Below are 15,167 nucleotides of genomic sequence, written 5' to 3'. Positions count from 1 at the left end.
AAAAGAAAAATACCAGCCATCTGTTGCTTAAAGAGCCTGCAAAGGCCTCTTCTTGACACTAACTACGGTTCTAAAAAAAATCATATGTATTCATCTGTAATGTGACTTTTCTGTCTTTGTTCCCTTTAATTATCAGTCATGAATCATTCAGGCAGCCTTAGAACACAATTAAAAATGCTTTCTATTTATATTTGCTGTTTCAAGTATTCACAGATAAGTGCTGAAAATAGACTTTAGGTGACTGTTTCTTTTTGTAATGTCTGGGACATCAATATGATGAGCTGACAACCCTAATCACAGGACAGGAAGTTTGTTGCAGGATGAGCACAATATTTATTTCCTCCACGCTCGATCCCTGAACGGGGCCGGACTGAGAAAGCAAACCTACCTTGGCAATTGAGTCTGACCGGTCACTGGGGAGAGAGTGGGGCTTGGGAGGGGGTGTGGGGGGAGTGGAATTCACCCTGCATTCAGACAACTCACTCCTCATTCTCGCCCTTCACTTTCACACTCACAACGATCACAATGCACTCACACTGATCACCATGCACTCGCAATGACCACACAACACTTATGCCACTCGCCATGAACTCACACTGTTCTTCCTACACTTACCCTACGGTCACATGAGCACACCGCTCACTCTGCACTCACAGTGCACTTGCGCTGTTCACCCTGTACCTCACCCTGCAGTCACAGGAGCACACTACTCACCCTGCACCCATGAGACGCTTCACTCACCTGCCCCACTCAGTGCGCACTCTGCAATCTCACTCAAACAAGTCCATCACTGTCTATACATTTATTCGTCCCACTCTGCACTTACATCCGCACCCAAATTCATATGGTCATCTCGCTCCCCCTGCAGTCACTCCTCTCACCCTATTCTCACACTGTCGCATAGCTCACCCTGCACTCACAAGGGCACTCCTGTCACCCACACAACGAAGAGGGTTAATGTGCCTGCTACAAATAATGTGTACCAAGCAGATCACAGAACCAAGTGTGAGTAAACTATGAGTAGCCCTATCAAAAAATGAAATGTTTGTCAGAAAGGGGCTGCAGAGAGATGAGGTGCATTGTTGGCGAGTGGTAGTGCGGGAATTCATGGAGAAGGAGGAAATGGGGGAGGAGTGCCAAAAAAGACTGTTGCATTGTGCGCGACCAGTGCTAGGGCCATCCCTGGCTGGGAGCCTTTGGCCCCCCCCCTCCTCTCCCCACGAAGTTTGGGTCTAGTTGTGCCCCTGGTATGTATGCCTTGTTAGTTCACAGCTTACATCCGTTTTCTAATTCCTTTTCTTAACACTGTTCTTTGAGTGTACCGCTTACCTCAGCTAATGCTGCCTGTTCATAAAAGAGGCCCTACTCCGATCTTGCTTATGTTGTGGCCCAAGATGTATATTTTTAGAACAGCTGAGGATAACACATAAAATACCACCGAATTGTTACCAAACACTTCTTCTAACAAAGAGTCAAACCAGTATTTGTTTCTCTTTTGGCATCTGGTAGACCGCCTTAGGCCGAAATATTAGATCAGTGTGAAAAGCTTGTACATAACTGGTTGTATTCGAGTATTTATGGTCGCTGTTTTTATCTATAGTGAGGCAATTATGTGAGTGATGTTTCATGATGAAAGCAAAAGGCCTCCCTTTGTTTTTAGCAACACCTGGGATATAACTTTTTGTTTGTATGGTGTGGACTACATGCACAATACTGGGGGACCGAGTACCTACTTTAGTTCATTCAACAAAATATTTTAGTAACGGCAACCGCCGATTGTAATGTAAAAAAGTATTTGTTTTATTATCATGTAGTTTAAATTATATACAACCTAATAGATAATAAAAAGTGTAAATACTGTTGTGTGGCTAAGAAGGCCCTGACTGGCTTACCAATTCTGTTTTTCAGTTCACTCAAAAGATGCTGGACAACTTCTACAATTTTGCTACATCGTTTGCTGTATCCCAGGCACAGATGACACCAAATCCTTCTGAAGTTTTCATCCCTGCAAATGTAGTTTTAAAATGGTAAGGATGCAACTTCTTACACAGAGTATCTTTCAATGTGTAGTGCTAGGCCAAGGTGCTACTATTGTAGTCCTTAAATCGGGGACGTTGACATTCTGCAGCCTTGGAGAACCAACATTTGCAGCAGTGTGGACTAAATAAAGCAACAAGAAAAGCCAATTCTGTGGCCTATTACTGCATATTCTATGGCAGTATTATTTTGCAGTTGTCCTTTTAACACACACAAATGCCTTCTGGGTAATGTGTATACTCATTAGTACCAGTTTAACACCGGAATATATCTTGCAGCTACTGAGAAGTGACCAGTTTACCTTTGCAAAGGGTCTCCACTAGACCTTGTAGCACTTTCTGAATAATGTTTGAACTTTGTGAGTTAGAACCAACATGTATTTTATGGCTGTTGAAATTTGCGTATTATGCAGCAGATGGTGGATTGTGTGGGAAGTGCAGTAAAATGCTACAGCTTCCGAATTACATTATTCTAGTGGCCCTGGCTATAGTGGTTGTCTCTCAAGAGTGTTGACAGTGCACACATTGAAGGAATTGTAAATTGTGGAGGGAAGATAAATGGCATATTTGGATAAACATTCATGTAATACTTGATGTAATTATTATTAGCATACAACTAAGATATGACCCAACATCATCCGCCCAGTTTCTGGATACTATTGGGAAGTAGTGACCCTGATCCCAAATAACAATCATAGTGTTAAAAACTGTTAATTTAAGGATAAAAATTGCTTTGCTGTTTGCCAGTGCTTTCATATTGAAAATAAATATACAGGAGACTGGCTTTGGACCAGCCTCCTTCAGCCATTTCTTGGTGAAAGTGTCATTTAGGTTGTGGTTTAGCTCACAGGAATATTTCCTCTCCCGGAGCACAAACTCCCTAATGCTCTTCTGTGATTGGGTGTTGATTGTGTATGTTACCTCTGGTAAGGGCTCCAGCTTATGCAGCGAAAGGTGCTGCACTTTCTTTTGCTTTGTTGCTGTGGTTTCCAAGTCTGAGCTCAGCCAACCCTTGCTCTCCCTGCCAGCACCACAGCCTGCCTTCTCCACCTGGGTCCGCCCAAGGCTGCTGCTCAGGTGCTACATCAGGTGGCTGCCCCAGTCCCTCAGCTTTCCATTCCATGCTGTTATCACCCTGGGGTTCGAATTGACGTGCCATCAATGATCTGTACTTGATCTGAATTCCTTTGAGTACTCAGGAGAGTATAATCACGTAAAGTTCTTTCAGCATGATTCTGCTTCTGGCAGAGAAGGAACGAATAAATGATAATGCCAAATAACCAGCAGCAGTAACACATTAAGTTGAAGGATCCCTGGAAAATTGAGGGTGGCAGTTCTCAATGTTTCTGAAATGATATCATTAGGAATATTGGAGAGGGGCACAATGAGAGAAACCGTATGTGAAAGGTATCTGTCTAGGGTCAGTAGCTGTTCCGTCTAATTTACATGTGCACGGTGCGGCATACTAATCTTGCATGCTGTTGCTCAACATTTCCTTTAGAGTGCCTCTTTGTCCATGCTGGTGTGGTATCTTTTTTCGGGTGGTTCCTGTGTCTTCAGTGGAACACTGAAGCACAAAAAGGATGCTGTTTCCTGAAAGTAATTAATAATTATATAACTTGTGAACTTCCTAGGAACAGAGCAAATAGGTTAGTTTCTGGTCTATGCATCTTCATATTCTCGTCTGTTTATCCGGTTTGTAGTCCCTTTTTTACTTCTATGCCATGTCTCTTCTTCAGAAACATACCTCATGCCCACCTGAGATAAGTTACCCGCAGTGCTGACACAACAATTTGGAGAATCCCAAGGAAAGTGAGGATGACAGTTGATGGCACTCTGATCAAATACCGGAGTGCTTACTTGGCCTTGTTGATTCTTCAAATATAAGTTGTTTAAAATTCTGCAATTTACAATATATTTAAGCACAAACACACCGACTCTAATAAAGAGTCCTATTCAAATCAGAAAGCCATGTGTAGTATTTGTGGCACATTATCGACAACTTTATATTGTACGTTAATTGCAAGATAGGAACTAGAATTTTGATATTCCACTTGTATTTAGACCACCATTGTTATGCCACCCATTCCTTCCTTTTCCATTCCTTCCTCTTATTCCCTCTTTATGGTATGTAGCCTCCTTAAGGTGTTGATGAGTTTTTGGCCTTTTCATTTTATATTTTTATAGTATTTATAAACCATCCTATTTACAGTCATTCATTAAACTTAACAAAAACGTAACTTTATTGAAGAAAACTATATCAGTCTAATATGATGATTAAAGTGCAACTCTAATGATTCTCTGTGCCCTACATGCCTAAAAGACTTGTTCAAAATCGCTAACCAAACACGGCTAACTTTTTGGATCTGGGAAGAAATGTCAAGGTCCAAAAGACAATTGTTCTATGTTTGCTGCCGGTGTAATGAATCCAGCTCTGTTTTAAATGTCCAGAGATCACTTAAGGTGGTATCAAGAGGAATCTGACAGTGTAAGTTCAGTGATAGCAAGCCCATTTGTTCCTGAGTGGTTTATGTTCACCCCAGTATCCCAGAAGATACTCAAACGAACACTGTATGCAACACCACACATCTGCTCATGCAGGGGTTTGAGGTATTTTGAGATTCTTTGCCATCGTGTGCTCCTAATCTTGTACGCCTGTTATAGTCTGCAAAATAGTTCATTTACCAAATCACCTGTCCAGAGAGCACAGGCTACGGAAATTATAACTGGCTGTGCTATCTCAAACTTTAACCCTTGTGGGGTGGAAAATATGACTACGGTTACATCTAGTCATTTTTGTTTTGTATGTAGACTTTCTACACTTCGAGCCTGGCCCAAGGACATCAGAACCAGGCTTTTACTCATTTATGCACTACATAGTCATTTACATTAGTTGTGTCAGATTTTTCCTCCGTACTCTCCATCGCTGAATTACCCTTCAGCCATCCCCTTTTACCAGGACTTCTACTGTATTTTCTTTACGCACATGATCTAAGTGTTCACTGTGAAACTTGTATTCTGTGTTACAGTATAAGTTGTGTTTGCCTTAGTTGCTTTGCTAGGACACAAGATTCATTTTAGTGACCGGTAAACCATGAACAGTGTTGTGGGGTAGGTGTGTTCGCCTCATAGTAACGGGCCATGTCCTAACCTGCCGGCCACTTGTAATTATGCCCACAGATATGCTTGCAAACTATTTTGAACTATTCCATAGTGTTTGCATCTTTGTAAAAGACCAGAAATCAAAGAAATAATTTTGGATGAAATTATTTTTCATAAAATCAAGGATTTTACAGCAGTAAGCAGTAACTGAACAGTCCTCTCACATTTGCTGCTATTTTCCTCTGCAGACCCCCTGATAACATAACCGGTGTATTTGTAAAGCGCACGATTACCCGTAGGTGTTTTTGGCGCTGAATAACAGATGTTTATTGTTACCCAACTCAATGGTACTCATTTTATCGACCTCAGATGGATGAAAGGCTGAGTGGACCCGCCGGGATTTGAACCTGTGACCATGAGGTCGAACACAGGCCCCTGCAATGGACGCATTAGTCCACTGAGCAACCAGACCCGGCCACATTGCAACTACCTTCAATTTTGTTAACTTTAAATTATACTTAATGCATTTTCAGATAGAGCCACCTCCTCTCTTTGAGACGTACCTATTGTGGTGCTTTGGCCCTACCAGTAACGTCTATAAAGGCATACCTAACCCACTCCCAGAAGATTCTGGAAGTGGTTACTCTTGAAGAACTGCATTCAAGATACCCACCGCATGGAGAGTTAACTTTGCGGAAAGGAACGATAGCAGCATTTTTCAATGCAAGTTTTTGTCAACAGTGTCTCTCTCTCTAAATGTTGCATTTCAGATTTTTTTTAAAAAATGTGTGCTCTTTCTGTTACTTATTATTACTTTTATGATGGAGTCACTTAGACACCAGTGTAGTATGGTCACTGATTATACCACACTTCAGCATCAACTCAAGCACACTAATGGCTCAGGTGGTGTTGGTGTTTGCAAGCATCACTTACTAATTGCTGACATCTTGGCTATATTTGCAAGAAATATCATGATGCTAGGATGAATCTGATCCTTCTGGCTTCAATTCCGTGCACCCACTCCTTATTTCACAGTTTAAATCTTGCCAACTCCCTTCACAACACACGACTGCCAAAGCGATGTTGCACTAGAAAAGGGAATCTTGGCCATGCTAGAGTGGTTTCCATACTTTATGGTGGAACAGTGGCATTGCCACTCCCACCCGCTCCTCACTTCTGACTTTGATTTTGGATTCTGGATTCTGAGGAACACATGCCTTTACCTACAGTTTTATAGCTGTTGTGTTTTTATCTTTACTTTGCTAGTCTGATTTCCTGGGCTTCCATCGGAATTGGATTTTTGCCGTGAAATACTTGTAAGCTGCACGTGTTCACATAAATTGTCCTCCTCCTAATACAACATGTTTCACTGTTAATTATGATTGTGCGTTTGATTGCTTCATTAATTAATAAGAACTGCATTGAATGTGTGACAGTGCGTGAAAATATATTTTGCTTAACAGAGCAAAACAGTTATTTACATCTGCTACCATGCAACACACATACATTCAAGGACTGTAATACATGTATATAGTGCATAACAATAATAAACTTGTTGTTTTCTAGGTATGAAAACTTTCAAAGAAGAATGACTCAGAACCCGCACTTTTGGAAAACATGAACTCCAGGAGATCTGCTATATGCTTTGGTTTTCAAAATGACACTTGTGTGGTAAAATTACTGAGAAATTAGTCCAGTTTGAATTATTATTTCAGTGAAGTCAATAAGGTAATAAAAAAAGTATTTAATATCACGTATATAACAACAGTATATGTTTTTTCCAATAAGACATTTTTTTACAATGGCGAACACATTTAACCTGTTTTAAGGTTTTCCCCATGCCTTTCTGTAATTATATTGTTTCAATTCCAGATATTTGAGAAATGCCATTCTGCCATTCTGAAATGAGGGACGTACACATTTGAACAGATTGTCCAAACTCTTTAGTTCTGAATACTCCTGGACTTCGAGCCATAAACGTATCCTGTTTGCATCATAAACAGAGTGTCCTTTAAGTGAGTGAGATAGCCATATGGCACACACTACAACCAATGTTTTTTCCAGGCACTTTTGAAATATATTATAATTTCCTTAGCATAAGAGTATGCTTTTCCTTCTTCAGAGATGGAGATAGACGTCCCTTCACTTAGTTTCATTGTTCACAACTTTATTGTTTTTTCTTTTGGATTCAGTGGAAACCGTACAGCAAGGCGGTCCACATTAGTGGTGGTGTTAAACCTTCTGTTTAGTTAGTTTTATCGTTGTTGCTATCAAGATTTCATAACTATACTATGTTAATGTGGCCTCCTGAAACTTGACTCTTCAAATTCGATCTGTACACAACTGTTGATGTAGGCTCCCGTACGCCATTTTAAGGGCTGTAGCATTGGAACCGAATCTTTCTAGGCCTTTTTGTTTGTCAGTAGAATATTTCCTGCAGTATGATTTTACAGGAAAAGAAAGGTATCCGTCTCTTGGTGCGCTGTGGTACTCTTTACACAGGTCAAAGCCAGGCATGCGATCAATGCCCTTGCTACCTGGCACTCCTGTAAATATAAAGATTGATATAATTGGCTGAAGATCTAACCGTACATAATCTAAGATTTTTTTTGCTGTTTCTTTGAGCGACCTTCACTGAGTCGGGTAGCATTTTGAGAGTTCTTCTCTTTTAAACCTAAGAAAAACATTTGCATTCAGTAGACGAATTAGACACCATTAGCTGTTTTTTTTAGTATCTTCTCTTGAGGGATTCTTATTCTTTTATTTCTGTTGATATTCCAAGAAACCAGGGCCACTATGACATGCAAATACGGAAACCAAAGAGGTTCATGAATTTAGAGTTCTAAATGGACTAGCATAGACTGCAAAACCTCTTATGTTTAAAAAAAAAGTGTGTCTTTATGTACATATATCAAATGTTTAGGCTGTTATACATATATCAATAAACTAATTTGAATGCACCTTGTAGAAATTTTCAACTCTCCAAATTAAAGCAGATCTTCAATAACTTCCTACAGATGTATAGCAGGACAAGTTTAAAATCGGAACGTAACTGTAATTAAGAGGGAATAAATGGGCACAGTTTTCACATTCTTTTCGGCTTCTACTTGGCATTTGAAGGATTATCAAAAGGGCTCACAATTTTCGCTACTATCCCCAGTGATGAACAGAAATAAATATTTATCAGATAGCTTATTCATAAAAATGATTACTGATAATCTAATGATGCACTCCTTGACCCTACTCATACCCCCAGCAGACATAGCACAATATGGTATAAAGCATGCACACATTGACCATTTGAGACACTTCAGGCAAAATCATTGTTTGGCAACGACTTGGGACCAAGTACCGTTTTCATGCTGATCTGTCATTGAAACATATGAGGCAATGCTATTAAGGCATTTAATATCCCTCTGCTACTCATGTATAACATAATCACAGAGCTCAGAACCTAAAATGAACCCCTATATTATCGGTTTCTTTATGATGCATGATTTCATTGTTATCTCACTGTATGTGTGTCATGACATTATTTCACCTTTGACAAGATGTTGCTGCATTTTTTCAAGTATTGAGAAAGTCCTGCAGGCAACCAAGATGTTTATTTTCAGATGAAAGATTTGTCTTTTCTCTATGGACATGGGTTTGACTAATATAGTCTATATGAATAAAGTAGTAAAAGTGAGTACACAATGATTAATAATACAGAAATAAAAACGCTTAAGGAGAACCTATCTGAAATGATCTACTCCTGTATACTTTTTCACTTAAGTTCTCTCTCGCTCCCTCTCGTTTTAAACCATCTGTGTATTTTCAGGAAGATGTAATTTGACAGATTACACTAGAATTTTAAGTGTGCATTTTTGGCATTTTGTGAATGGCATGGAATTTAAACAATATACGTGAATTCCCAAATAACCGCCTAAACTTTTGAAACTATAGAATTTATAGCCTTTAGTTGCTTTTCCATTTCTGCACAAAGTCTTTTTGTATTTTATATTTTTTGTCTTTGCAAAATAAAGTCTGTTTTTCCTCAAAATTGAATTGTCTTCATGTTCATTACCAACAATTCCTCATAGTAAACTGTTCATTAACACATTACAAAGAGATTCACAATGCGATAAAGGCACAAGCAAAGTCTCAGTATGCTCTCATTCACTAGGGAATGTACACTTTTTCCCATTTTGATCCCAAGTAAAACCTCAAAAATGCCATTCTGGTAATTATTCATTGAGTATGTATGGTAGCACTACAGGCCAGGGAAGAACTAGATCGAGTTATGAGACGTGTGCTTTGTCAGGAGTTGAAATTGATGAAGGTGCAACTTTCACAGTACTACTTAGTTTCTCCCCAGGAAGCAGAACTGGCCGGGCAAAAATAAGTGACCAATAGGTGTCTGAGAATCCATTTATCTCCCTAACTTGGTTTGGGGTTCTTCATCATGATTTTCAGTCATTTTCTTATATTCTAATATCTCTCAGCCCGAGTGTAGTATCCTAAAACACTTTCTGTAAAGGGAAGACTCCATTTCCAGAAATAAATGTTTCAATGCATTTTTGGGGCATTTTTTTTTTTGTTTTAAAGCCAGGTAGACTTGGGTCCTGATTTAGAGTTTTGAGGATTGTAATTACTCACTGCCATACTTGAGATCTACCTAAGTGTAAATAAGGTAGGCAGACCTTCAGTTTGGCAGCGAGGGTACTCCATCACCGTTGCAGGAGAGTACCCTCACACATATTCTAAATCAGCCAATTAGTCACTTGGTTTTAGACCAGTTTTTGGCCTCTTCGATTTGACTACGTACCGTTTTGGCTGATCTTTTGACGAAGGGGTGCTTCTCTCCCGCCTTCTTGCTTTTGGCTTTGAGGTGTTCCCCAAGGAAGTACTTCTATTGCAGTGCATGAGGTGCATACTTTTTAGGAGCAGCAGCTGGCAGGTACTATTTGTTGAACCCATGAGCCATCCTGAAAAGAGGGCTCCCCTCACTGAAAGCAACACATTCCATCATAAACAAATGCATACTTAAACACATTTCTTTTTTTTTTCTTCCAACCACCTTTATTATGCACCTGCACAGGGAACACAGCCTTGCGCCTACAACCCTGGGGCCGGCAGCATGTATGAAGCAATTTCTCTCGAAAGCAACGCAGCCATTGAGCCGACAACCCGGAGGTCCGGCGGCAATTCAGGATCTCTTATAATCAAATAAACCGCTTATGTGCACCATGAATGTTGCAAAACGTTATCTTTTTTTCCTTTATCTGTATTCCATCCTGGTCGTGCAATGAATCTGCCTTTACCACAGGGCAGCAAAATATCCACAATCCTACTAATGCAGTTCATCACGATTATAACATAGCACAATTCACCACGACTGCAAGAACAAACCCCCCCAGTAAAAAAGAACCCATCTAAACAAATAGGAAAAGAAAACAAAAAAAACAAACAATTCACATCTCCTGCAGTGCATGATTTCGAACCGTGGTGCCCCTCTTCTGCAGTAATCCCCAGCAACACTCAGAAAGCCAATGTACTCCTCTGCGTTCCCTTTTATTCACCCGTCGACACCTCTTGACTGAGCAGATACAATCGAAGTGGTTCCCAAATGTCCCTGGGCCTCGAGATCGTGGGCAATTCTTCAGCATATGTCTCGAGATTATCCCTGCAATACACCAGGTCTTTCAACCATAACTTAACCTTCGGTTTGCATCTACCCCCACACGAGTGCCACTCTCCAAGCCGCAAGCAGCAGGGCCAGACGCACAAACTTGCCAACCACTCCTTTAACATGCGGCACGCAGCATAATAAACACACAAGCGGAGTGCACTGAAGATCCACCGTCACCATATCATTCAAGCAATTCACCACCTTCTCCCAAAACTCCCATATCTTCTGACAGTCCCAAGCCAGATGCATAAAGTCTGCATTTTCTCGTCCACAGCTCACACAGCTAGCAGATGCTCGCAACCCATAGCCATGCAAGCGCGTTGGGGTGTAGTAGACCTGATGTATGTACTTGAAATGTATAATCCTCAAATTTCCGTTCATATTAAGTGTCCCCGTCAGCCCACAAATGTATTTCCAGTCCGCCTCCGATATGGGCTCAGCTAAATATTCAGACCACCGCTCCCAGCTCCGGTCTCGAGCCTTTACACTTTCCACCTTGATCATTTTGTACAGCTTTGATATGAGACTCTTATTGCTAGGTGCAGTGAGCGCATATTGTAGAGATGCCAACGTCGGGGGTTCCTGTGGAAAAGTGTCATAATGCCCTTTGACCGCATGCCTCAAACGGTGTATTGCAAAGCGGAACAGTAGGGACTGATTGCTAACAAAATCTAGATCTTCTTGTGTGAGGAAGGAGCCATTCGGGTATACATCAGACATATGCCTGAGACCCGCCTCATGCAGTAAGCGTAGTGACGGCATCTCCTGTGTCACAGACAGGGCAGCATGATGATCTAGGTACATATATGGTGCATAAATCGGAAGCTTCTGCGCTAAGTGCCCTATCCTCCACCAAGCAGCTATGGTTGCATCCACTGCATTAATTTCCGTTTTTGGAGTATCATGATTTTGGTGAGTAATCACACCGTGGAGCGGGATCGGGTCCGCATCGCCCTCCTCCACCGCAACATGCGGGGTGAATGCATGTGGTCTATATCAGTAATAAATGTATTGGGCCTGCGCACTCCGGTAATATACATAAAAATCAGGGGCCTCAAACCCTCCCCTCTCGTATCCCTTCGTGAGGACCGTCCATTGTACACGCGCATGCTTGCCCCCCCCCATGCTAACCTTATCAACTGACTTCTTAGAGACTTAAAGAATTGTAGCGTGAGCACTATTGGGATGTTGAGAAAGAGGTAGAGGAATCTGGGCAATATATCTCCATTTTTATCAGAGCAATGCGATCTGCCAGCGACAGTGGCAATGCAATCCAGGTATCCACCTGGCTCTCCAATGCAGCATATGCCCACCCGTAATTTTCCCGAACCACTACCTTCGGGTCACGATGAACCCATACTGCCAGGTATTTCACCGGGTCTGCAGTCCATACCAGTGGGAATTCCAAGTCGGGACGAACTGTGGCTGGTGTCAGCGGAATCACGAATGATTTATTCCAGTTTATACAGAGACCAGACAGGCGTCCAAAACGCACATATTCTCTAAGCAATGGCGACAAATAGCTAGCTGGATCCCGAACAAACAGAACCATATCGTCAGCATAAAGCGATATGGCCACCGGTCGTAGATTATTATTATTTTTTTTTTATATATTTCTTTTTATTGAAAAATTTATATAAACAGCAAGGCAAAGAAATATATTACATACGTTCTGATTCCAAGACGGGGAAGGAAAAGCAATACAACGAAGTCCGCAATCAATGTATGAGAGGGGGAGGGGGGAGGACAGGGCAAAGTCAAGGCACATACAGTACATTAAGTGGAATGGAGGTTCAGGGGGAAAGTGGGACATCCGGGTTATCTACTACAGGTGGCGTACATAAAACTCCACGGTAGCCATTCCAGGGTCCCCACACTCTACACCACTTCCGGGGTCGGCCCTGGGGGAAAGTACACTGTTTTTTCCCTGAACATGCACCAGTCCATGTTTTCCTTCCATGCCGCAACCGTAGGCGATCTCGGGGACCCCCACAATTGAGCAATATCTCTCTTGGCAATCATGGCCCCCAGGGTCACCCACTGTGTCTGAGCTACATTATGATCCGTAGGTTCCCAAACATTCAGTAAACAGCGTCTAGCCTCTGGCAAGAGGGCAATCCCCGTCACCTCATTCATTACATCATGTACCTCGCTCCAGAAGGCCGCGATCTCATGACATTCCCAGATAATATGGAGGAATGTCCCCACCTGTCCACATCCTCGCTTACACAGACCATCCTCAGAAAAACCCATGTGGACCAAACGGGGGCCCGTGACATAAATCCTATGCAGAATCTTAAGTTGAACCAACCGGGGTCGAGCCTGGATTGCGACCTCCTTAGGAGAGAAGATCACAGATTGCCAGTCCTCGTCATCCAGTTCAAGGCCGTCACGGGTCCACGAGTCTCGAAGATGCAATAGGAGGTCTGATCTATCATTGATTAGTTTTTTATAGACTAGGGAGATGGTGCTATCAGGCACATAGCCATCCAACAATCTGTCCTCGAGCGGAGACGACTCCGGAATTACCTCCCCGACCGGGAAAACCGACCGCAAAGCGTGGCGAACCTGGATATAACGGAAGTATTCAGAGTTACTTAATTCTCACTCCTCCTGTAACAACTGAAACGATTTTACCTGACCCTTAACCCAGAGGTCCCCCACCTTACTAATACCAATGAGGTCCCATTTATTGAACCCCTTGGTATTCCATAGTTTGCCAAGTTTATCAGAACCAAAAAGCGGGGTCGCTCGAGTCAAACGATCCGTCTATCCCGTCGCGCTGGTCGCGTCCTGCCACAGGCGTACTGCTATCTTCGTAGGTCCCGACAAAGCCTTGACCACCGATTTAGAGTATAGCGCCCTATAGTAGTTGCCACCGGGCAGAAGCCACCTATCCATGGCAAAGGCGGGGTTCAAGTCGGGACCATACATGCCATGATTAATAGTTCCCAACTGGGACGCCCAATAGTATCGCTTTATATCCGGGAGAGCAATACCCCCATCGTACCACGGGAGCGTCAGCTTAGCAAGCGAAATACGAGGTCTACCGTCCCATATCAATTTCCTTTGAAGATCCTCAATTTTTCGAAAATAGCTAGCGGGAACTATATCGAAAGTGTTTTGAAGAGCATAGAGAAAACGAGGTAAAGACATCATTTTAAAGAGGGCAGCACGACCAAGAGGTGAAAGTGGAATCTTACGCCAACCCGCGACATCTTGCTTCAATCTGGACAAAGGCGGGAGGAGATTCTGCTCGTACCGAATCGTAGGGTCCAATGAAATCTAAATACCGAGGTATTTAAACCCCGTTTGCGCAATCCGGATGGGACAGTTGCGTGGGAGAAGAGGGACGTCACCCGAAAGGACGTATAAATAGGATTTTGTCCAATTAATAATTAGGCCCGAGTTCCTACCAAATGAGTTCAAGACATCGCATAAAACTATCAAAGATTTTCGTGGCGAAGTCAGATACAATAAAATATCATCCGCATAAAGCGAGATACGATCTTCAAATTCAGAGGACCACAGAATACCCTTCATCGAGGGCTCCCACCGGATCCACGCGGCGAGGGGCTCGAGGGCCAGGGCGAACAGGAGCAGCGACAAAGGACAACCCTGACGAGTTCCCCTCTCGAGACCAAACGGAGCAGAGACACGGCCATTAACAACAATCTGCGCGAGGGGGTCCTCGTAGAGCAACCCAACCAATAAAACCTGGTCCGAACCCAAACGTATCCAACGCGGCCCATAAGTATGACCATTCCACAGTGTCCAAGGCCATCGTGGCATCCAATGATGCTAAGATGGCCGGCTCACGCAACGTCGATGCTCTCGCGAGAACACCATGCAGTCGCCTGAGATTTAGGGCGGTGTTCCTATGCGGGATGAAACCGGATTGATCAGGATGTATCAGCTCACCAATAACAGTGATCAATCTATTAGCCAGGACCTTTGCCAGAATCTTAGGTTCGGCGTTCAAAAAGGAAATGGGACGGTACGACGCACACCTATCTCTGGGCTTCCCCTCCTTGTGAATCACCACAATGGTCGCTAACCGCTGATCACGGGGGAGAGAGCCACACTCCCGAGACTCCAAAAACATATCTCGCAGATAGGGAGCAATTTTATCAGGTTTCAACTTGTAGAGTTCAATAGGTAGGCCGTTGGGACCCATTGCTTTCCCCAAACGCAGGGAACGAATCGCTAGAGCCACCTCATCAGCTGTTATTGCAGCGTCCATTTGTTCCCTATCAATATCAGAGAGACGCGGCAAAGATATATCCCGTAACAAGAGATGTGAGTCTTCCTCTGGTCTATCCGACACAGAGGAGTACACCGCCTGGAAATGATCCGCG

General features: G+C 42.7%; 1 protein-coding gene across 1 annotated transcript in view; it reads left to right on the top strand.

Annotated features, from left to right (window-relative positions):
* HIKESHI (heat shock protein nuclear import factor hikeshi) overlaps positions 1-9,180 on the top strand; it is an 81,876-nt gene extending 72,696 nt beyond the window's left edge. Inside the window, exons 4-5 of the mRNA XM_078658442.1 lie at positions 1,909-2,027; positions 6,705-9,180. Coding sequence (XP_078514568.1) covers positions 1,909-2,027; positions 6,705-6,759 — 174 coding nt within the window. The 3' untranslated portion in view covers positions 6,760-9,180. The remainder of the gene's footprint in view (positions 1-1,908; positions 2,028-6,704) is intronic.
* The last annotated feature ends 5,987 nt before the right edge of the window (positions 9,181-15,167 follow it).

The sequence above is a fragment of the Lissotriton helveticus genome, chromosome 8 (assembly GCF_964261635.1).
Source record: "Lissotriton helveticus chromosome 8, aLisHel1.1, whole genome shotgun sequence".
Taxonomy (NCBI): Eukaryota; Metazoa; Chordata; class Amphibia; order Caudata; family Salamandridae; genus Lissotriton; species Lissotriton helveticus.
Note: the sequence above shows the minus strand (reverse complement) of the source record. Positions and strands in the feature narration are given on the sequence as shown.